This window comes from Elgaria multicarinata, chromosome 4 (genome assembly GCF_023053635.1).
Source record: "Elgaria multicarinata webbii isolate HBS135686 ecotype San Diego chromosome 4, rElgMul1.1.pri, whole genome shotgun sequence".
Taxonomy (NCBI): domain Eukaryota; kingdom Metazoa; phylum Chordata; class Lepidosauria; order Squamata; family Anguidae; genus Elgaria; species Elgaria multicarinata.
The window spans coordinates 116,639,343-116,663,621 of NC_086174.1; the positions used below are offsets into that span (position 1 = coordinate 116,639,343).

Here is a 24,279-nt window from a genome sequence, read left to right on the forward strand (position 1 = left end):
AGATCGAAATGCCTGTTAATAGGCTTAGCTATTAATAAGAGCTATATTACACTAGTGGAGGTTTTTTGCCCCACCTTTTTTGCCTTTGGTCGTGCTCCTTTCCCCCCACCCAACAGGCTTAAAAAGTTCCCCATTCCTGATATACACAGTCTTAGGTCTGCATTTTCTGAAGGAGCCCTTGTTTGGGGGTTGGGGGAGGGAATAGGAAATGCTGTTTTGGTGCGTTTATTTGGGCATCGGACATAGTCACCCTTGCGCTCAGAGTTAACTTGCCAATAGCCACATGCTCTGCAGGAGTCTGTATGATCTTTTTTGCCAAGCATGCAAGGGCTGAATTGCAAAGGAGATCAGTCTTTGCAAGGACAACTCATCTTGTTTATAGCTTAAAACAGCAATGGTGTAATATGGGTGGGGCTTTTTTTATAGACCATGAAATTATTGAATAAAAGGACTAAAAATGAAGTTAACTACCTTTAGAGTAGGAGTGGGAGGCAGCTTACTTCAGGGCCAAAAGAGAAAGGTCCCAAGTGCTCATGTGCTATACAAAATGAGGAATAAAACACCCAATTGCATTTTGTTTTCTTGTGGGCCGAAAGCCAAGGATCTACCAGTTAAAGAATGATAATAGATGGTGGATGACTGGAGGAGGGCTAATGTTGTCCCTATCTTCAAAAAGGAGGAACCTGGGAACTACAGAACAGTTAGTCTGGCATCAATCCCTGGGAAATTTTGGAGTAAATTATAAAGAAGTCAGTTTGTAAGCACCTTGAAAACAGTGCCATGATTACTAGAAGCCACCATGGATTTGTCAAGAACAAATTCTGCCAGACTAATCTGACCTCATTTTTTGATTGGGTAACCTCCCTTGTGGAATGTGGGAATGCTGGGGACATAATATATCTTGACTTCAGCAAAGCTTTTGATTATTAGTTGGATCCACAGCTGGCTACAGAATCGGACTCAAAGAATGCTTATCAATGGTACCTTTGCAAGCTGGGCGGGAGGTAACGAGCAGGGTACCGCAGGGCTCAGTCCTGGGCCCAGTGCTTTCTACATTTTTATTAGTGACTTGGATGAGGAGGTGCAGGGAATGCTTATCAGATTTGCAGATGACACAAAATTGGGTGGGATAGCTAATATCCTGGAAGACAGAAACAAACTTCAAAGTGATCTTGATAGGCTAGAACACTGGACTGAAACCAACGGAATGAAATTTAATAGGGATAAATGCCAAATTCTACACCTAGAAAAAGAAACCAAATGCACAGTTACAAGATGGGGATACTTGGCTCAGCAATACTACAAGAGAGAAGGATTTTGGAATTGTTGTAGATTACAAGCTGAATATGAGCCAACAGTGTGATGTGGCTGCAAAAAAAAAAAAAGAAGAAGAAGAAGAAAGAAAATGCTATTTTGGGCTGCATTAATAGAAGTATAGCTTCCAAATCGCGTGAGGTACTGGTTCCCCTCTATTCAGCACTGGTTAGGCCTCATCTTGAGAACTGCAGGCACCACACTTCAAGAAGGATGCAGACAAGCTGGACAGGGTGTAGAGGAGGGCAACAAGGATGATCAGGGGTCTGTAAACAAAGCCTTATGAGGAGAGACTGAAAGAACTGGGCATGTTTAGCTTTGAGAAGAGAAGGCTGAGGGGAGACATGATAGCACTCTTCAAATACTTGAAATGTTGCCACACAGAGGAGGGCCAGGATCTCTTCTCAATCATCCCAGAGTGCAGGACATGGGATAATAGGCTCAAGTTACAGGAAGCCAGATTCTGGCTTGACATCAGGAAAAACTTCCTGACTGTTGGAGCAATGGAACCAATTACCTAGGGAGATACAGCTGGACAGCCATCTGTCAGGTATGCTTTAAGGTGGATTCCTACATTGAGCAGGGAGTTGGGACTCAATGGCCTTATAGCTCGTTCCAACTCCGCTATTCTATATTAAAGTATTTACTGTTTTCCAGGAGGAGGTAAAAATGCATATACCAATCTTGGAAAAGATTCTGAATGATAAATAGCTTAGGTAGGTAGGAGAGTAGATGAATAAAACTGCCTATAGTGATAAAATGATTGAAATATAGTGATAAAACGATCAAAATAAGGAACACACTGCCACATTTTATATTACAATATCTCTAATGAAATCAGTAGGCTACCGTTGACATGGCAAGTCAGGCACTTGTTTTTCTCTTAAGATAACTGCTGATCTTACTATTCTGATCATATTTTTTTATCTTAACAAATGAATGTTGTGAAGCATATCTAAGCCCATGTTTAATTTTAATTCTTTTTAAGGGGCCAGTGCAATTTTTAAATGGAATGTAGCTGCAGTAGATGTTTTAATACTGGCTCTAGTAAATATTTAGACTTTTTTAAAGGGGCCCTGTGAATGGTCTGGGAGCCCTCACACTGCACCATTGCTGAAGATAAGTGGGTGTAGACCTTGATGAGACACTACTGAGGATCCATGTAAAAGCAGGCTATGAGTATCATGAATCATTTTTACATGTTTTTTTTAAACACTGCAATATAAAATACACATTTGTTGATCAGCCCTTTTTACTAAAGGTTGCAGAACGATAGAAGATGGGTCCCCTCCCTACTCCTCAGATCATTTAGTTTGTTGAGATTGGATGAGACTTACACAAAGTATTTGGCACCTTTCCTTCCTAGTTAACGCCCTAATCATTCTGATTAGTCCATACTTGTGCAGGCAATTCAAGCTACAAGAGCCAAGCCCACATTGGCATATATAACTGAAGGCGAAATCCTCTGAAGAGGCATCAGAATATTATTTGCAGGGTTTTGAATATGCATGCTGTGGCCTATTTAAGGATACAAAGTTTGGGCTGTCCTTAAAGCTATCTAGTCCCTGGAAGTTGTATGTTTTTGCAGGCCTTCTGCCTTTTCAATTTTTTAAATGGACAGAGGGACAGCTTTTTGGCTATAAAAAAATGAATACTAGCAGTTATGGCTACCACAGCAGCGACTCTCTGTTTAGTAACAGCACTAGCACCCGAACCAGCATTGATTCCAATGAAAACTTCTTGTCTGTTAACTGTGGTCCAACTCTTGTTAATTCTTGTATAAGCTTTGGCAATGGTCCCATGGAAGGAGCCAGGTAAGCGTTGCTCTTAAGTTGCAGAATGCGATTTCGTTTTATTTGGTAATGGAGTTAAGACAATATTGTTACTCTAGATGTTAATGTAAAAAAATACAATGAACAGACTTCTGTGATTTGTCTTAACTTTGACATCTTTTAGGTTAGAAATGCTGCAGCAGATTGCAAACAGGGTTCAGCGAGACAGCCTGAGCTGTGAAGACAAACTAATGCTTGCTCGAAATGCTGTGCAATCAGTAAGTGTATTTGAATAGTTGGTTTCTTCTCTCCTTTTCTGTAATGAAAACCAGAATGGATCATTGGATAAAGGGGTGGAATTAGAACTGTGGAGTTTGAGTTCGAATCTTTGCGTAACCATGTACTTACTGGGAGGCCCAAGAATAAATCACTGTTGTTTGATTTTGTCTGTTTTGCAAAATGGGAATTACCACAACATCTTTCAGGAATATTGTGAAGATGAGAAGAATAGTTGTGTTTGTTGGCAGCAGCAAAGACATTCTGGGATCCCCTAGTAGAAACACGTGTAACATATTTCAACAGATGTATGATATAAGCCTAAAATTATTTTGTTACATGTTTTAACTTCTGCCTTTGTCAGTAACACAGTTGGATTTCTAACAAGATTTCTAACACAGTTGGATTTCTAATTGGGAGCCAAGTTCTGGGGGTGATCTTCTGAGTTGTGATTGAAATGCTTTGAACGTAGAATGCAATGAGTATAAGGCATGGTTTTCAAGGTGGAAGAATATGTGCTCATGGCAATTCCACCGTATGACTGCCTCCACCAAATGAATTCCGAGGGAGAGAATTTTCAGGAAATTGTAATCTGGAATATAAGTGCAAGAGAAGTTTTTTTTTATGATTAAATGCACACATATAAATATTTATCCTCCAGGTTTAAAGTAATTTTCCCGAAGTTTAAGGTCATGTAGTTTTAGGGCATTCCTGAATGTATATCCAGGATTTGTCTGTTGTTTTTAGTATCTGAAGACTGAATGGTTTTTCTATTAGAAATGTATCTATGTCTAAAAGGTGGGGAAATGAAAATGTCTTGCAACAGGTTGACCAGGCTTATTGCAGTTTCTGAAATGGGTATAAAAGTCTGTCGTTTCCCCAACAATACTGCATCTAGCATTTATGCCGTTCTGAGATCATAATGATATAGGGCAGGATATAAATAAATAAATTTATATTAATGTTTTACTGTCAAAATGCTAAGAAAAAGCACCATAACCGTTTGTGATAAACTTTTATCTGGCTACCATCTGCCATCTTGCAATGAAAGAGAGCTACCCCTTGATAGCAAATTCATAATACCTTTAAAAAGCAGGGATCAAGCCTCCTTCACTGCTTTCCTTCAGCCTCCAAATCTACACAAATTACATGTGAGATCTGAATTAAACCTATCTATTATCAGTCTCTCTCCTTGCAAATCCAGTCATTGTTTCAGCTGTACTTATTTTAGGGCAAATGTCATCTGAAAAAAAAAATGTCTATTACGGTAAACCTGCAAGTTCAACAATACAATGTGCTATAGGATGGACGACATCATGGCTGCCTTATGCAGCATGTTGTAAAAACAACTACATATCTTTGTACCCATTCTGGAAAGTCAGCCATCACAACAAAATCATTTAAACAGCCTGTTCCAAGGCCTTTTAATGTTGATGGCCATAACCTTTCCGAATTAGAAATATTTTCAGTAGCAAACCCATCTAGTCCTAGGACACTTAAAGTAGGAGAGAGTGTTGCAGTTAGCTTGCAGATGTCATTTTCCTGTGAATTTGCTCAGTTCTCATAATTTCTAGGACTGTCACCTTGATTCCCAGTACCCCTCTTGAATTCAAGTTGTTTTATTGATGAAAGCAGAAGCCAAACTGTTTAGCTAAATGTTTAAGCATAGCTCTTATTTGCATATATAGTGATTCATTGCATCCTTCAAGGACCCAGAGCCTACCTGAATGCAGCACTATTTGGGCTGCAGTTCTAGGTACACTTATGTGGAAGTAAAACCCATTGATCACAGCAGGATTTACTTCTAAGTAAAAATGCATAATGTTGCACTGTTAACAGGTTTTCAGAACATTTGTGTATGTGTGGGTATATTACAGTATGTAGTCAAGTAAGGAGGTGGTAGGTTGTATTGTTAGCACATGAATAATATCTGTTTAACATCTGAATATGCAAACCAACACCTTCTTATTCTGTTACATCCATTGGATACAGCACAATGTTTTTTCTTACCTTACCCATTGAGTTTATCTTCCACTGTATGTTAGCCCACAAATAAACAGTGTAAAGTGCCCCTAAGCCAAAGGAAACATAATTATTGTACATTTCAAAATAATAATAAATTATTTCTTACCCACCTCGCTCTTTGGATTGAGGCGGGGAACAACATTAGTACAATAAATTAACACATCTTAAAAATTCTTTGTTTCACATTCATCTGGGTAGGCCTGCCGGAAAAGGCTAGTCTTTAAAGCTGTCTTAAATTCAGAGAGAGAGAGAGAGAGAGAGAGTTAAGTTTATGAATTATATTACAAAATAAAAAGGTATCTTATAAAAAGCTTCTTTTCGAGTTAAATGTCCGATTGAATGTGATTTGAACATAGGATGGAAAGCGATTGGAATCAGGTTTGCAGTTCCAGAATGAAGCAGAGATTGCGGGCTACCTACTTGAATGTGAGAATCTACTGCGCCAACAAGTCATGGATGCCCAGATTCTTATTGATGGAAAATATTATCAGGCAGATCAACTGGTCCAGAGGTACATGCATTTATCTTGTTATTTAGGAAGATGAGCACGCATTCAACTTGTATTCTGTTTGTAGCTATGCAAAGACATAATAAAGTCTGCAACTGGCCAACTGCAAAAGGATGCAGACCTATGTAAGGAATTAGAATTTCCCAAATGTAGTTGGATTTGTCTTGAATTGAACAACTGAAATTTTCCTCTGTAAATTGTGGCCTGGATTTGTTGATGGATCTACCTGGATTCTTGTCCAAAATAGTTCATTGAATTTTGCAAGCATCTCCGATGTATAGTATACCTCTAAGCTTCCACTTTAATTAGGAGGGTAATCTATTAATCTTGGACAATGAGATGATCTGTGGAGTAATGTGCAGAGAATCCAGATTTAGCGCTTGATCCCTGAAATCCCCGCCACCCCCTACGGTTCACTCTAAAGGGCCTGCTGAATCTTCATAACTTATATTATCCTATTCATCAGTCCAGTAGCATGATGTTTTATACCCTAGTGATGTTTTTGGCTATGTTTATATTGTGCTAATGTTTTGAGATATTGCCAGTTATTTTCTCCAGAGATGACTGTGAATACCAAACACTGGCATATGTCTCCCTCTGTAAAGTTACTGCTTCTACACAGAACAACCTTTCTGAATGCAGAACACATTTTCTATGAATTTGTCCCAGTGCAACTTTGGACAAGTTCACATGGTCATTTTTGCTCACTACCCAAGGATGCATTCATAGGAATAATATGTTAACACAAATTGTATTCTTCACAGATAGAGCCACTGCTTCTCTGGTGAGGTTCCAATTATTTTAATGGTTGAACTCTTTCCTACAATGATTATGAAAATCATGACAGAAAGTGGAGAGTGCATCTGAGTAGAACCCAGTTCATTGGAGACATTCTCTTTGTGAACATACTCCCTGGGATACTTAAGACGCATAACATGGAGAGAAAATGTATCATGTGGACTTTCCCTTACTATCAACAGATTATGTGTAGGACTATATATTTGGTATAATAGTAAAGAATATTACTTTGATTCTTACATTCTATTTTTTTAAAAGTCAGGTGTGTTTCATCCTCTCTCCACTTTCCCTGATGAGCCCTTTTTACTAGGATGGCCTTATGACATCCAAATATGCACCATTGTTTGGTACACTACAGCCTAGCTGCTACTGCATCAAAAAACTCCTAATACCAATCAGTTTATTGGGATTTTTTCTGGAACTACTGGATTAAACTCCTGTGCTAACATGGTTGACTACATTACTTTCTTTTAAAGTACAAGATAGTTGTGGTTTCTAATATTTTTTAAATTGATACCAATTTATGACAATTCTGAGATGATATTGAGTTATTTTCATTTCTATAGTAAATGCCTTTCTGGGTTTTGAAACAGGGTTGCAAAACTACGAGATGACCTTATGGCCTTAAGAGCAGAGTGCTCCTCAATTTACAGCAAGGGGAGGACACTGACGACAGAACAGACCAAGATGATGATATCAGGAATAACACAAAGCTTAAACTCAGGATTTGCACCAAATTTAAGCCCTAGTTTAAACTCTGGACTAAGCCAGGGCTTAACACCCTCCTTGACATCATCCAGCCTAACATCAGGTTTATCATCGGGTCTTTCTTCAAGACTGACTCCAGCCATCACCCCAGCCTACACACCAGGTTTCCCACCAAGGTTAATTCAAAGCTACATAACTGGAGTTGACACTGGTGGACTGCAAACACTCAAACTGATGCAGGTCCGAAAACCCCTGATGAAATCAGCGTTTATTGATCAGAATTTAACAGAGGAGGAAGTCAACATGAAATTTGTCCAGGACCTCTTACGATGGGTAGATGAAATGCAGGTAACATATTTACATGTACAATTTTCAGTCTTAATTGTTTTTTTCTTATCTGCTTGAGGACTCAAACTTTAATTTTCAACTTCTGCCTACAAGGTGCAACTTGATCGGGTTGAATGGGGTTCGGATTTGCCAAGTGTCGAAAGCCATGTAGAAAATCACAAGAATGTCCACAAAGCTATTGAAGAATTTGAGTCAAGCCTTAAAGAAGCAAAAATCAGTGAGGTACAGTCCTTTCTTTAAGCCTTGTGGCTATGTATATATAGACACACACATGTCTTTAGAAATGAATGACTCATAAGCTAATAACTGGTTTCATAACTGCACTTGGATCACAAAACTATGCCTTTGTTATGCTCATTATACAAATAATATGAAATAATGTAACCCTTCTTTTAACTGATGTGCTTGATGTGTGTGTGATTTTTTTTTTTTAAAAAAAATCCTTTCACCCAATTTGTTCTATACAGATCCAAATGACTGCTCCCCTTAAACTCAGCTATGCAGACAAATTGCACAAACTGGAGAGCCAATATGCAAAACTCTTGGTAAGATCATTGCTTGCAAGTCCGGTGGGTAGATGCATGCCATCTTGATAACAAAAGGTTTAAAGCAGAATCAGATACTGCCAGGAAATGAGCGTGTGTGGTGACTCTCCTTGCATTCCTGTTTCCCAGCAGAATCTGCTCATACTTGGAAAGAGGGTGTGCGAGGAGAATTCTCTCTGTAAACTTTCTTTCCCAGCAAAATGGCTTGGAAGAGGGTGAGGGTAAAGCCTCTTTCTCCTCCCAGCAACCATGAGTGGAGTGCTGGAATTGGAGGGGAGAGAGGCTTTAACCTCTCCCCCACCCCATCCCAGCAACTTGGATCATGATTCCTGGCTGGAGGAAGAGGATTTGATCTTTCCCTCTTTCCAGTTATCATGATCTAAGTTGCTGTGGGGTGTGTGCGTGCGTGTCCAGGGGTATGGGTGGGGTGCATGTGTGGGTGGGTGTGTCTAAGTGTGTGTGAAAGCGGCTCCCAGAGCCCCTCGAAGGTGTCCACCCATGGCTGAAAATAAAAACCAGATTTCTTTTACTGTCTTTTCAAGAATACATCAAGAAATCAGGAAAGACACCTTGACACCCTTCATAATTTTGTATCGCGTGCTACCAGGGAACTCATATGGTTGAATGAAAAAGAAGAGGAGGAGGTTGCATATGATTGGAGTGAAAGAAACATGAATATAACAAGGAAAAAGGAATACCATGCAGTAAGCATTGCTAATTTATTTAAAGGGAAACATGACATGGGACAGGTTCTAATGCTGGTCATTTGCTAGTGGAATGGGAGCTGCTAGCAGAAAAGATTTCTCCTCCCCTCTGCAGCCCCCATGCACCACCTGCATCTGTTCTGGAGGGTTGGGGAACCCTCCAGGGTAAATGTAGGGCATGCACAAGGAACTGCATGGAGGAGGAAAGGATGGCAGAGTCCTGTTATGCCAGTAGAAGTTTGTTCATACAACATTGGATCCAACCCATTCAATGTAACTTTTCTTATTTCCTCTGGGCTTCTAAAGCTAAATTATCTTTCTGTTTGGAAGGAACTGATGAGAGAACTTGATAAGAAAGAAGACATTATTAAATCGGTTCAGGACATAGCAGAACAATTGCTCTTTGAAAACCACCCTGCAAGGTTAACTATTGAGGTGAGTTGTTGAGCATGGCCTGAGAACAGGAACATTCAAAGATCTGACAATCTTTTAAAGACTCTTTTTATGGTTAATTGAGACAATATACAGGCTTGTTTTTTGAGTGAATTCTCGAACGCCATGCTTCACTTTCAGAAAATGTTCAACAAAATAAGATCCTCTGATTTCATAGACTGGGCCTGTTCAGACAACCAGCTTAAGCCATGGTTAGGCCGCTAAGCCTATTGCAGCAAATGTTTAGAGAGCATGTTTAAACTGTGGGTAAGTAGCACCAGGGATAGGAATGATTCACATGATACGCTAAGCCATAATATTTAGCTCAACATGCTTAACCACCATGGCTTATTGTGTTGTCTGAACAGGTTCGCTATCTATATTTGGGCTCTGACACCCATACAGCTGCACCTTGCATTTCATGGCCTTTGGTTTACGTCCCTGCTCCCCCCCCCCCCCAATATCCATCTGTATATATATTTTCCAGCTTAACATAACGTCTAATGCAGGGGTGGGCAGAAGGTAGATCTCTAGATGTCTGGGACATCAACACCCGTAAGCCGCTGCCAACATGGCCAGTAGTCAGGAATGCTGGGAGTTGACATCATAGAATCATAAAGTTGGAAGGAGCCTTTTAGGGCATCAAGTCCAACCCCATGCTCAGTACAGGAATCCAGTTTCAATAACTGTAGAACTGCGTTTTGCCCATGCCCGATCTAATGCACACAGTGAAGTGTGTTCTAGTCCACAAAAGCTTGTGCCACAATAAATTTGTAAGTCTTTAAGTTGTGATAGGTCATTTTATTGTTAACAGCATAAAACAAATTGGACCTACAACAAAATGTTGCAGTGCAGAATGTTCCTCTTCAGGTTGCAAGCTAGCCATGCCTTCTTCCAGGATAGTCATCCCCCTGCCTTTTTTTCCTTGACATTTTTGTTACTGTTTTTACCCAAAAGACACACAGTATTCTATGGCCATGGAAAATTCCAATCCAGCAGCTCCCATTAACGTTATGGGTAGGCTGAAATTTGTAGCCTGTGACAGAGTCAGTGGCTCAGCTGTGTCCGTCTTAGGGAATTTCCAGGGCATTTCCACTTGTAAAGGTTTCATTACAAGGCTTCCTTTTAAGGTCTGAAGTTCAGGCACATGCTCTTACTCATAAACTTCAGATTTTGTTTGGACATTAGATTTACTTTGGATTGGGATCAAGTTGTATATTGTAGGTAATCTGTTTTACTTTAAAGTGTCTGGTAGCCAGCACAGGTGCCTTCAGACTTCCAAATTAGATCATGGGTTTTTTCAGTTCAAAGCAGATAATAAGGTGGGATTATGTTCCGAAGCAATAAGGGTTTCATGCAAGTAGGTCATTCTTAATGATATTTACTTGTTATTAAAGAGTAAACATTCTTGGTACTGATGTTTGAGCAGGACTTCTTTTGTAGGGCAGTCCTGGGTATATCATATTGGTACCTTCTATAAGGATCTAGATAGGCGATCTCTGTCTCTAGATTAGTCTCACAATCTTCAAAGGTGTTTCCCCCCCCCCCCATAAAAACAAATGGAATTGATATTCATCTTCTAAGAGAAGACAAGACACCTACTGACTTCAGTGGAAGATGATTTGGGCTCTAAATGGTCGAGTTTTGAATCTGCAGTATTTAGAGCAGCCTCTGCTGGCCAAAAGTATTGCTGCATTAATACAGCAGAAACACTGCAAATATTGCACAAGGCGTTCCAGATTTGAATGGCAGTTTAATAAATAACTTTTTAGGTTCAGAAGGCTTTATTAATTCTTGTACAGAAATACAGTTGGTAGGATTGTGTGGGGAGGGGCCTGCTACGTGTTAATGTGTTTTTGTACTGTTACAATAAAGCAAGGGCATTCAGAATGGCAAATCTGGGGAAAGGTCTCAATTCCTCAAAACTTTTGTGTGTGAGTTTTTGTTCTGTGTTGAGTTTTTCTGCCATTTGAACTGCTGCTGCTACTGCTGCTGCTCCACAGCCAAATATGACTTTTCCCCTCTTCCTGTCTCCTTAAGGCCTACCGAGCAGCAATGCAAACACAGTGGAGCTGGATTTTACAGCTTTGCCAATGTGTGGAACAGCATCTAAGAGAAAACATTGCATATTTTGAGGTATGTATCACATGGATAAAATAGCCAAGTGACCACAAATAACAACCTTAGTGACATCAACGACAAGAAAAAGTGTTCCTTAGTGGGCTTCTGTGCCAAATAATACATCATCTCTACAGTAAATCAGAATTTTCGTAAGTGGCAGCCCTCCCCTAGTGCAACAGAGGTCTAGAAAAAGTGCAGTTATGATGAAGATACCATTTTTATGACCAATTTAGCTGCATGTTTATCAATATGTGAGGTGAACTCAATGAGTTCAAGCTCCTTCCCCCCACACACACTTGTATTTTTATATGATTCAAATGAACTGGATAACTGAGTAACCTTTGCCACTTCTGTTAAGTTCTTGTGAAAAGAGTCATTGGGCCTGTTCAGAAGACACGCTAAGCCATGGTTAGGCCACTAACACCTTTGCAGCAAATGGGTAGTGAGTATGTTTAAACCATGCTTATGTAGCCACCATGATTAGGAATGGTTCACGCTACATGCTAAGCCTTAATATTTAGCTCAAGTTGCTTAACCACCATGGCTTAGCGTGTTGTCTGAACAGGGTCAGTGTCTACCACTATTTTGGCTGTTTTTTGCTCCAAGGAAGCTCCATCACACTTCACCCCAAATTCCTTTGAACTGCATGTTCTACAATGTGAGAGGCAGTCACCTTCCGTTTGTTCTGCCATTTTATTTTGACAAGTGGAAGTGAATGGACCCACTTACTTTTATAATTGACTTTTCACAGTGATAAAAATTCATGTGTCTGTCTGCTGAAGGCCCTTAGCAGGGAAATTACCATGGTATGGGTTTGGCAGCCTAGACTTCAAAGTGTTGTACCGACTCTACTCATAAGGTCAGGGCTTGCAATAGTGTCTTTTTTAATGAAAAGGTGTGTTTCATTCTAGTTTTTCAACGATGCCAAAGAGGCCACAGATTACTTGAAGAATTTAAGAGATGCTGTCCATCGAAAATACAGTTGTGATAGGTCCAGCAGTATTCATAAACTGGAAGATCTGATCCAGGAGTCCATGGTAGGAATGCAAAACTCTTATCAGATTTCATCTCCTATACATACACCATTGAAGTAATTGTGACTTTTCGAAGTGGTATACAAAAGGTAGAGGGTAAACCTAAATGTAACAATCAATTCATAAATAACCTTTGACAAAAGGAACTTAACTTGTAATTATCTTCATAATTCTAGCTTTTACAATAATGAAAATAGGAAGCTAATATCTTAAACCAAGCTAGTAGAAAATATAGAGGGAATATTTAACCTGGGATCTCATAAGCTTTTGATAAAGTCCTAAATTCAGTCATAATACTTGGTGCTACTTTTTGCCAGTATTCTGAACCTGTCCATTCCAGTGAACCAAATTAAAGAAAAGCAATAATTGGGGCTCTAGACTGATTACAGGCCTTGGGACAGTCCATAGGCTGACCTTCAGCATTTGCAGAACACACAGAGGCCACAATCCACTAGATATGGGATGACTAATGATTACATGAACTTGTGCACATAGTGAGGCTGTCCCATCCTTTTCCGTGCCTATACATACCATTGTATGTATAGGCAGTGAGCAATGTCTTTGTGTTGTCAACGCATGTCCTTTCGTTGAAGAAAACGACAGTTCTAACAGAACTTTGGATCATGGGGCATTAATTTTCACCACTGCAACTAAATGTGGTTGGTAAGCAGTGTATAGTAATCAAGTTCTGCCCCATTGAGTCCTTACTATTGAAAACTGAAGTCACATGGTTGGCCCAATAGCAGATTACTCAAATGCACCATAGTATGCCTTCTTCAAAGGTGGTTGACATTTCCACATGATAATAATAAACATAGTGTACAACTACACTACGCAGTTGTACACTAGCACTAAAATAAATTACATTGTTCTAGTATAAGAGACCTCTAGGGCAATGCCAACAGTGTTCGCTGGCACAACAGGATTCCTTGGAAAACCCGTCATGACAGCTAGGTGTGGGCATTGTGCTACCGGTCTCTTACGCTAGGGCAGCACAACTTACATCAGCACTAGCACCCAGTTGGATACTGCCCAATGATTATTAGAGAGTACTGATTACTATATAGAGTTAATTCTGGCTCGTCTGAATAGTGCTTCGTAAGACACCACAAACAGCAGAAGAAAATATTTTAAAGTTTCAGAGAAGAATCTGTTTAATTTGTATTTGTTTTTAACATGGTTCATTTCTTTTCTTTTTAAATTGGCATCTAGGAAGAAAAAGAGCAGCTCCTGCAGTACAAGAGCACGGTGGCAGGCCTTGTCGGGAGAGCAAAGATAATAGTTCAGCTGAAGCCAAGGAATCCAGATAATCCACTCAAGACGTCCATCCCAATTAAGGCCATCTGTGACTATAGACAAATTGAGGTTGGAGCCTTGGATTTCTTCAAATCAATTGTGGGCATGAGAAGATAGTTGAGGTTGCATTAATGATATGTTTCTGGAAATCTCTTCCATAGTAAAAACAGCTAGCTCTTGTTTTTCCAGTTAGGGGTTGGGTTGTTTTCCATTTTCTTCTCCTGTCACTTTGTCAGTGGCAACATTTACAAATGTACTCCACAAGGACAGGATAAGAGTGTTTGGCTCATTCTATTTTCCCGGTCTTCCTTTAAAAACTAGATAACCATTTACAAAGATGATGAATGTGTACTAGCAAGCAACTCCCATCGTGCAAAATGGAAAGTGATTAGTCCAAGTGGTAATGAGGCCATGGTTCCCTCTGTATGTTTTACTGTTCCTCCACCCAACAAAGAAGCAATAGACACTGCAAACAGGTATGTGTTGGCAAAGTGCACACATGAAACATTGAAGGCCTCCTTGATTGTATTTGCCTGTCAGGAACATTTCTTTAAAATGTATTGGTATCGGAAATTTTTAACAGGTTCTCCTTTTTTCACTCTCTCTCTTGTGTTACCATTAATTTAGTTTCAGTCATGTTTTCCTCCTCTGCTTTGTGCATTTCAGAATTGAACAGCAATATCAGAATGTCCTGACTCTTTGGCATGAATCACATATAAACATGAAGAGTGTGGTCTCCTGGCATTTCTTGACAAATGAAATCGAAACAGTTCGAGCTAGTAATGTTGCTTCGGTAGGTTCTGTGCTTATTCCAACACTAAACCAAAGTATACCTGCAAATATTCTGTGATTCAGAAGTGAATATCTATGATGGCAAAAGCTGATCATAGCCACACGGAATTCCTGATTACTTCATTTTTCAGTATTTAGTTCTCCAGTGGTATATCCTTACAACAATAGTTGGTTGCATCTACATTCTATCTTAACATGATAGTCAAAGACTGACGGCAGTTCCATATTTGACATGCAAGACATGATTGCTGAAGATACTGCCAGCGTCACACTGGAGTTTCCTATAATAAATGCTTAAAATGTGGATGATGTGTTGATGTCTGTAAAGACCCAGGACATGTGTCAGTTCTCATGAGAGTTCCCTGGGGCATTTACATGTGTATTTAAACATGTATGTATTTAAACATTTCATTTATATGCTATATACATCACGTCCCAATGAGTCAACATGGCAGGCTTCTCTCTGCTTACTTAAGTGAAATTCCTCCATAGGCTTCTTCTGATGCAGCAAGGGCTTTAATAGCTACATGTGCACTGTACCGTTGAACATGAACATACTGCCGTAGGAAACGTACATAACAGAATGTGATTTATTAAATGGTACTCACTGTTGGAAAGATTTCATTATTTCTCCTGATTTTTTATATTTCCTAGATAAAGACACTCTTGCCAGGTGAACATCAGCAAGTATTAAGCAACTTGCAGTCCCGCTTTGATGACTTCCTGGAAGACAGCCAGGAATCTAAAGTCTTCTCAGTCTCTGACATTGCACAGCTGGAAAGGGAAGTGAATGTGTGCAAGCAGTACTACCAAGAGCTCCTTAAATCTGCAGAGAGAGGTAAGGATAACACATGAAGAAATGTATTTATTTATAACATTTACATACTGCTCCACATCTAAACAGGTTACAGAGTGGTAAGCAATAAAAGATAAAACAAAACACTATATTAAAACATATAAAGAATGAAACAACATATTAAAAGTTTTAAAATAATAATAATAATTGTTACCCGCCTCTCCCTCTGGATCGAGGTGGGGTAGCACACAAATGCAAACATGATATAATTAATAAAAACATTTAAAACTAATACATTATTAAAAGAACACATTATTAAAAGGCAAATTTAAAATTCAACTGGGTAGGCCTGCTGGAAGAGATCAGTCTTTATGGCTTTCTTAATTCCGGAAGACTGTTAAGGTGATGAATCTCTCTTGGAAAGCCATCCCACAAATTGGGAGTGGCAGAAGAAAAGGTCCTCCGGATAATAGTTATCAGCCTTGTTTTTGTTGGCTGGAGTAAATTCCTCCCAGAGGACCTGAGTGTGTGGGGCGGATTGTACGGGAGAAGGCATTCCCGCAGGTAGCCTGAACCCAAACCATGTAGGGCTTTAAAGGTGATAACCAACACTTTATACTTTGCCTGGAAACTAATTGGCAGCCAGTGAAGAGATTTTAAAACTGGTGTAATGTGTACCGGTGACCAGCCTGGGTACCATATTTTGAACTAGTTGAAGTTTCCAGACTAGGCACAAACTGATAACAATTAAAAACGTGGTTGGACAATCAAGGAAGGTTTCTTGAAATAAAGATGTCTTCAGCAGGTGCCGAAAACAACAGAATGTGGGTGCCTGCCTGACCTCCAGAGGCAGGGAGTTCCACAGAAAGGGAGCCACCACATTGAAGGCTCTATTCGGTGTGCACTCCAATCAGGCCATAGGTCCAAGTAGAACTGCCAGGAGCATTCTATCTGATGACCTCAGTGAGCGGCAGGTTGATAAGAGAAAAGGTGCTCTCTCAAGTCTAAAAGAAACAAGAGTTTCCCAAGATGCTTGATGGACTCTGCTATATTTTCAACTACATACATGTGAACTCTGTTATCATGGCTTTTCCACAGTAATGCCTATTCAAATTTTGGAAGTGGAGATAGTTTTTAATGGCAGAAGCAGGCAAGTTCCAAAGGCCCACTTTTGGTTACAATCAACGTTGAACTGAAAAGAACTACGTATCTTAAGTATATTGGTTCTGATTTTTAAAATATGCATTGCAATAACTGCTGTGTTGTTACCAAGATGGACAAACTCTTGGTATTAGTACTTTTCGCATTCCTATCTAGTACATATGAACAATTAGATGGCTATAACAATGGGTGCTCCAAGTCTGTGCAGATGTTTGGATATATGTGAGCAATTATTCGCATGGGTCATCTTGTTGTAATATCATCTGCACCTGCTTTCTGTATGTGTATAGAACCAGTGAGATGTTCACTGATGTAGATGCACCTGAAAAGCTTCTGTTTATTGTGTTGTTAACAGCACTTGGGCCTAATTTGGACATTATGGGTATTGCAAATACAATAATTATTTACACCTCTGCACATTCACTGAAAATGTAATATGAATTTTACTGACACACAGTCTCGGATCTTAGCTGGAGTCCTAAAATGAGTTTTGGATCCCACAGATCCTACTGCTCAGAGACAACTATTATTTTGGCAGGCTGCATAACAGAAGAACTTTCATCAGTGTTGCTACTAAATGTAGAAAACCATTTTCTGTTGCAAAAACAATTTACCAGAAATATTATTCCTCATCATTTACATTTGTTTATGTAGTAGTCTTTAAAAAAAGAAAATGATAAATGGGCACTATATCCTTTTGAAAAAAGATTGACAGTATCCTAAAAGAATAATGCTTTTGAAGTTCATTCTTACTGTTGAAAATATTCCATCTTCATTCTGAAAATGTATAATACTATTGAGTATCACACAAATGACTCTATAAAGCAAAATATATGCATTATATTATGCATTCAGGCTGATATTGACATAGAATGGAATTCAATAGCAGGTTAAAGCTGATTAAAGTGAATCTATAAGTCACTGTCTGGAGCAGAGATAAAATGTGCTGACTGTGTGTGTACATCTGGAATAAATGATAAGGGACTCACTGCTATAGCTTTACTACCATCTTTTTATGAAATCTTCTCTGGAAGAACCACAGGCAATCCAGTTAATCATTGTGCATACACAAATGGGATGAGAATACCTATGACTAAAGTAATGGGCATATTACTTTGGGGGGTGTTTGTGTGGAGTGCCTAGATTCAATATAAAAATAAGAATGAAATTGAGTGAGAGAGGCTTCATATTGATACAAGGAAGCAAAAAAGTTGCTTCTTGTGTGTCCTGCTGCTGTGATGTTTAAAGTTCTCCACTTTGTAAGATGCACAAGCTATCTTCAGTTTGTGAAATTACACTTTCCTCTTTGGGGGAAGGTACGGAAAATCTGTTTTAAATCAAATGGAGAAGCTTGAAAACGGGCAGGTGGCCAGCCCTGCCACTTCCAGTCCCCATCGGCCCCTACCACTTGCAGAACTGTGATTTAGTAGTTCATGAGGCAAGCCTCAAAACAAGGAGAAATGCTCATTTCTTGGAAGGGGGCAGGTCAGTAGACCATAATCGGTGGCCAGGTGGCTCAAGCCATGTTGCTGCCCTTACAATTCTTCGATTGTAAGACGCTATCGATTGTAAGACGCACACTAATTTCAGTACCACCAACAGAAAAAAAAAAAAAACCTAAGACACACCCGCAATTCTAAGACGCACCCCATTTTTAGAGATGTTTATATGGAGAAAAAAGTGTGTCTTAGAAATAAAGAAATAGGGTATATCTGTTGTGTGATGGCAGAAGTGCTTGACTTTAAAAATGCTTGGCTCTACTCTCATGTATACATTTCCTTCAACAGAGGAGCATGAGGAATCGATTTACAACCTATATATCTCAGAAGTTCGAAACATCAGACTTCGCTTGGAGAACTGTGAAGATCGTTTGATTAGGCAGATTCGAACCCCATTAGAGAGAGATGACCTACATGAAAGTGTGTTTCGGGTCTCTGAACAAGAGGTGAGTCTTCTGAGCTAATCCTCCCAAAACCGATAGTCAGGGTCGAAGTACACATTACATTAAATATGAAGTGATTTGCTCTGTTCCATTGCTCTTAATTTTGTTATTAAAATGCAAATGGGAGGAGTGTGTTCCGGATCAGGACCACAGTGTGTTGGAAGGGGAGGTTTAACCCTTCCTTCCCCTGCCATGAGATTAACCTCCTGAAATACACACACACACACACACACACACACACACACCAGTTAGTGATAGAAAAAAAAGATCTCATGGCATCTTTCCTCCCCCAGTGGACTGCACTCAGGGGCAGTATCGAATGGAGCCGCTGCACATCTGCAATTGACACAGCCCTAGTAAGCGACCTATAGTGCAACACTAATAGTCTAAGCTGGTACGGTGGGTTTTCTGAGGAAATCCGTTGCACCCGCTTAGGCTATTGGCATTGTGCTAGAAGTTGCTTATGTTAGTGCTATGTCGATTGCATAAGAGTAGGGGCTCTGTTGAATACGGCCCCGATTCGGATTGGCTCCTGTACACTTACTGTTGAGTAAAAACCACACCAGATGGAGCTACACACTACATATTTAACGTAACTTGTATATTTCTTGAAGTAATTATGAGCTCATAAGGACTCCATTCAGATGTGGCTATTACAATTATCTGCATGGCTGCAGCTACAAATTATAATGAATAAGCTACATTTGTAAAGCTAATGCCTTCATTAAAGAAAATTAATCAGTTGGGCCACCAGTTGATTATAGGTTTGGGGGCAATCTGTAGACAGACTCCCTCTTTCAGGAACTCCCAGGCCAGGCAGGCCAGTTTTGCTGGTTCTTTGAGGTCAAAGTCTGGTAAAGGTTTTATTAAGGAGGTTTTGATTTGCGAGTGGCAGTTTCTGACCACTTTCGGGGTCTCTAGCTTTGATGAACTGTTTTTGTTTTCATATTGTACTTTAAGGTATTTTTCATAACATATTATTAATATTTATTAGCTGCCACTAGAGTCTGTTGTTGTTTAGGCTGATGACATAAACGAATGAGTTAATGAATTAATAAAATATCTGCTGAAGTGACCATGGTCTAATAGCTGAATGAAATACAAGCCTTATGAATCATGCTGGCTGTTTGCCATAATAAACTTGGTTGATTGATTGAGCCTTATGATCTTAAAACATTATTTATCTACTTACTATTATATGTAGCATATTTGTATCAACATATCCTAATGTGTGTCACAATAAAAAGCATATTAAAACATAAAATAAAAACAATTAAAACAGTAAGCATTTCCTAATGGCCAATTAGATGGAAAAATAGTGTTGAGGTGACTTGACTCATACTTTTAAACAAGATAGACTTTTTTGCTTGGAATTGACTACCTAATCTCAAATCAGATGTTCTTACATTGTGTTAAGTAAACTTCCCAAAGTTGAGGAAAAATTGCTGAATCATCTTCTAATCCATTACACTGTTTAAGTGCACAGGTATACATGCTGTGCTTATAGATGGTGTTTTTGAAGCTATCACATGTGCGCTTTCATGTGAAAGTGTTATGTAGGGATATATTATCCATTCTGCATTTCCATAATTAAATCTAAGCCGTGACCCAGTAGCAATCTTGGATACATTCATGGATCCATTGCACAATGTTACAGCATTCAGAAAATGTTTTGTATGGAGTCACTCACATGATCTCTTTTTTAAAAAATTGCGAACATATAGCATTAAATTACTAGAGGTCTCACATTTGAAGAGGCAAATAAGAGGAAAAGGGAGGGATTTGGGCTACTTTGGCTTATGGCAGGGATGGGGAACCTCTGCCTGTGTGCTGTGGAAGGTCTTTATCTGGTCCGTCCCTACTGGCTTTATTTCTGATAACATTCAGAGATAAGGGATTTCCCATGCTACAATGAGGCTTTTAGAAGGTTTTTATTCATCCCAATGGGGGCTTTTTTATAGCCTAATTTCAGCATGGGTGGGGCATTTTCAGTGTGTGGGTCACTGCTGGGAAGAGAAGGGCTAATCTTCCACCCCCCACCACTGCACCCCCCCCCCCAAATGCCCCTCTCCCACTGGAACAAGGCTTAAAAAGCCTCCCATTGGTGCCAGTGGAGGCTTTTTAAAAGCTTGATGGCAGTGGGGGAAGGGTGCTGTGTGTGTGAGTGTGAGTGAGACTGTATGATTGTGTGTATATGTGAATGGAGTCTAGGCCACATACCAGCAGTGGGGTGGCTCCACCCACTTCGGGTGTGACTGCTGTTTTGCTCCCCCTTACTTGCGCAGAACCAGTTCAGTCCTTGAGCTGAAAAAGGTTTCTCATCCCTGGCATATGCAAATAAACCTTTACATTCTGTAGTACTTTTGAAAGCACAAACATTTGCAAAAACAGGTGGGTGGATACTGTGTTGATGTCCAGTACTGAAAGCCAACATAACCAATGGTAGCCATTTCTGTTGTGCTGACAGCATTTAACAACATTAGTTTGTTTTTAACGGACCCCAGAATTGTTGTTTTTAAATGGATACTGTTGTTTTTATGTTTTTAAAATCCTGTATACTTTTTAATGTTTACCATTTTTAATTGTTGTAAACCACCCAGAGAGCTTCGGCTGTGGGGCAGTATATAAATGTAATAAATAAATAAATAAATAAAAATAGTTTTGTGGTTTTCTTTCCTGGTTCATTCAATCTTCCTAGAAAAAACTGGGAGACAAGGAGAACTTCACACCTCCCATAGCAATTGCTTGTGATGTCTTGTGGATTTCAGTTCAGTGTTTTTTCTTAACTTAAGGAGGTTGTGACAATGCTACAGCGGAAATAACCTCTTACCTTCTGTTCTGTAGAAGCTGAAAAAGGAGCTGGATCGACTCAAAGATGATTTGGAAACAATCACAGAAAAGTGTGATGATTTTTTTAATCAAGCTGCTGGTTCACCCTCAGTCCCTACCCTGCGGTCCGAGCTCAACCTCGTGATTCAAAATATGAATCAGGTTTACTCTATGTCTTCCATTTATATAGAAAAGTAAGTAAGCCATCAAGCTTTTACATTCTATCACACTTCATTACCATAATGTATGGCAAGATTTGATAGGAAGATAACGATTAATTAGTGGAAGCAGAACCTTCCACTTCATTCTTTAAGAATATATTTAAATTGAATGATAATACAGAACTTACTGCCACCTTGAAAACATAAAGTTGAAAGTCATGTATTAATGACTAAATAAAAGATTAATCCTAGTCATAAATTTATAATATATTACAAGACTTTAAAACCTTTGATGTGTTTGGAATTCATTATTACCAAGTGTTTTCTTTGTTTCAGGTTAAAAACTGTAAATTTGGTGCTCAAAAACACTCAAGGGGCTGAATCGCTGGTAAAATTGTATGAAACTAAACTATGTGAGGAAGATCCATTAAATGCTGACAAGAGTAACATCGAGAACCTGATGGGTACATTAAAGGTATGATTGCAGCATCCAGAAGAATATTAATTTGGAAAAGCCATACTTTTTAGCAAGACAATAACGTAAAATAGTTTGTTATATATTGTGTGCTGCTTGGCCTTTAGAGGCAGGGGCTAGGTGGGGGTAATAAAGTAAGAAGAATAAGATTGGGGTGCTGGATGGGTTAATATTGTCAATTCAATGGATTGCTGGTTATTTTTCATTTCACAGTAAGAACGAAGAGCTAAGTTGCACATTACATTGACCTTATGGAAAGCATACCAATTCTCCCATTTTATAATCCTGAAGGTTCCCTCCCATTATCTGTCCTTATAGACAAAGAAAGCTGAAGGGGCCTGAAACAGTAACGTTTCCCTTTCCCTGCCTTGAGTCCCCAAGGAAGAGAAAGTCCCAGCCTCCTTCCCAAGGAAAGGAGGAAGGAGCTGTTGGCCAGACCTATTGATACCTCTTTTGCAGCTAATCTTCTTTTGCTGTTGGGAGCAGGAAGATCAGCTACATAAAATATAAAGTTGGGTATCCTTATAATTAGCAAAGTGTTCCTCTTTATTCCATTTACAATCAGATTAATGCTGTAAATGCAAAGCCATTATTTGATAATATTTGAAGAGTTGGCTTTTTTGACCAACCGTACTAGGATGGATGCCCTATGACAATGTACTAATATTACATCATGTGTATAATGAGTTATCGCTTGTTTTATTTACTAGCAATGGAGATCGGAGGTTGATGAAAAAAGGGAAGTATTCCATGCCCTAGAAGATGAACTCCAGAAAGCCAAAGCAATTAGTGATCAAATGTTTAAAACACACAAGGAACGGGATCTTGACTTGGACTGGCACAAAGAGAAAGCAGATCAGCTAACTGAGAGGTGGCAAAATGTTCATTCTCAGATTGAAAACAGGTTAGTACTGCTTTTTCTTCAGGAACAATACAGTGGGCCTATCCAGAAGACACCCTAAACCCTGCTGGTTAAGACTTTTCATTAAGCAGCAGGGGTTAAGGTGTCTTGTGCAATGTGTTTCCCTAAACCCTGCTCACTCACTAAGCACAGCCGGATCATCTGCAGCAGGGTTAGTGCCTCTAACCATGGCTTAAAGTGCTGTGTGTGACAGCATGGCTTGTGGTTAGTGCTAACCCCAGAGAACCACAGTTTCGTTAACCACAGAGCCTGAAGTGCCGTCTGAACAGGCCCAATGAAACAGTTTGTGTGGAGGGGGGCAGATTCAGCGAAATTGTTTAAACGAACCAGATTGCGCACTCTATCTATCTATCTTCTATCATTTATGGTGAGGATGGAGAACCTCTGGCCCACAGACCAGATAAAGCCTGTGGGAGGTCCCCATCTGGCCCACCAGCTCCCCTGTTACCCTTATTGCTAATCAGTAATTAGAGATTGGGACAATTCACACATATTGGCATTATTGCAGGTTGTGCTTCCTTGTTGTTTCTTCTGATATTACTCTTGAAACACATGAAGGAACATTGTGGGCAGGGTCAGTAATATGATTCCTTCATATACATGTTACCAGAGGGGTATGGAAAGAAGCCACAGGGAAGCAGCTATCAAGCTGTGGCCTATAGAAGACATGTATTGCATGTTTATTGCATTCTCAGTTCAATATCTGAGGGTATTTTCAAGTAAGAGATCCTGGTAGGAGAGTTGGAAAGAACCTCTGACTCAGAAGCTCTCACTTCACAACAACAGCACTGATGAATAGACTTCTATCCTGTCTCCATCTAGGGCAGCTCTTCTCATAACGTTATTTATGGCCAATTAAAATTCTCCTCTCTGCTTGTAAGATAAACATGAAGCACATGCTGCCCCTCTTGGACATTTTAATTGACTTTGCTGGCGGTCTATTAGCAACGTTCAGGAGCTCCTAGTGTAAGACTGACAGATTTTGTGTTGACTGCAACTTGCAACTGTAAACAGACTGTTCTCTGCAACTGTTCACCCTCCTGCTTCCCATCAGTGAATCATACAGACTCAGAACAAAAACCTGGCTAATTATACTGTAGTTTTAAGCTTACATGTTTTATTTTGCATTTTATGTTGTATTCTGTGATTTTAATTTTTGTGAACTGCCCAGAGAGCTTTGGCGATTGGGCGGTATAGAAATGTAATAAATAAATAAATCAGTCGTCCCCCCAATAGTATACAATCTAACCATTTAAATGCTACCCACTTCTGTTTTACTAATTGTTACTTAGTTATTGTTCTAGCAAATATACCTGGCTT

General features: G+C 39.5%; 1 protein-coding gene across 12 annotated transcripts in view; it reads left to right on the plus strand.

The window, feature by feature from the left end:
- DST (dystonin) overlaps positions 1 to 24,279 on the plus strand; it is a 391,150-nt gene that overhangs the window by 187,460 nt on the left and 179,411 nt on the right. For 9 of the 12 annotated variants that reach the window (XM_063125032.1, XM_063125037.1, XM_063125036.1 and 6 more), the window contains 17 exons: positions 3,271 to 3,364; positions 5,744 to 5,898; positions 7,287 to 7,749; positions 7,843 to 7,971; positions 8,217 to 8,294; positions 8,837 to 8,998; positions 9,329 to 9,433; positions 11,471 to 11,566; positions 12,463 to 12,588; positions 13,798 to 13,950; positions 14,203 to 14,357; positions 14,548 to 14,674; positions 15,328 to 15,511; positions 18,418 to 18,575; positions 21,417 to 21,595; positions 21,899 to 22,037; positions 22,748 to 22,941. In XM_063125032.1, the coding sequence (XP_062981102.1) occupies positions 3,271 to 3,364; positions 5,744 to 5,898; positions 7,287 to 7,749; positions 7,843 to 7,971; positions 8,217 to 8,294; positions 8,837 to 8,998; positions 9,329 to 9,433; positions 11,471 to 11,566; positions 12,463 to 12,588; positions 13,798 to 13,950; positions 14,203 to 14,357; positions 14,548 to 14,674; positions 15,328 to 15,511; positions 18,418 to 18,575; positions 21,417 to 21,595; positions 21,899 to 22,037; positions 22,748 to 22,941 (2,697 nt within the window). Of the gene's footprint in view, positions 1 to 2,429; positions 3,129 to 3,270; positions 3,365 to 5,743; positions 5,899 to 7,286; positions 7,750 to 7,842; positions 7,972 to 8,216; positions 8,295 to 8,836; positions 8,999 to 9,328; positions 9,434 to 11,470; positions 11,567 to 12,462; positions 12,589 to 13,797; positions 13,951 to 14,202; positions 14,358 to 14,547; positions 14,675 to 15,327; positions 15,512 to 18,417; positions 18,576 to 21,416; positions 21,596 to 21,898; positions 22,038 to 22,747; positions 22,942 to 24,279 lie in introns of those variants that run through there. The other 3 variants (XM_063125035.1, XM_063125043.1, XM_063125044.1) reach the window with 3 other exon arrangements.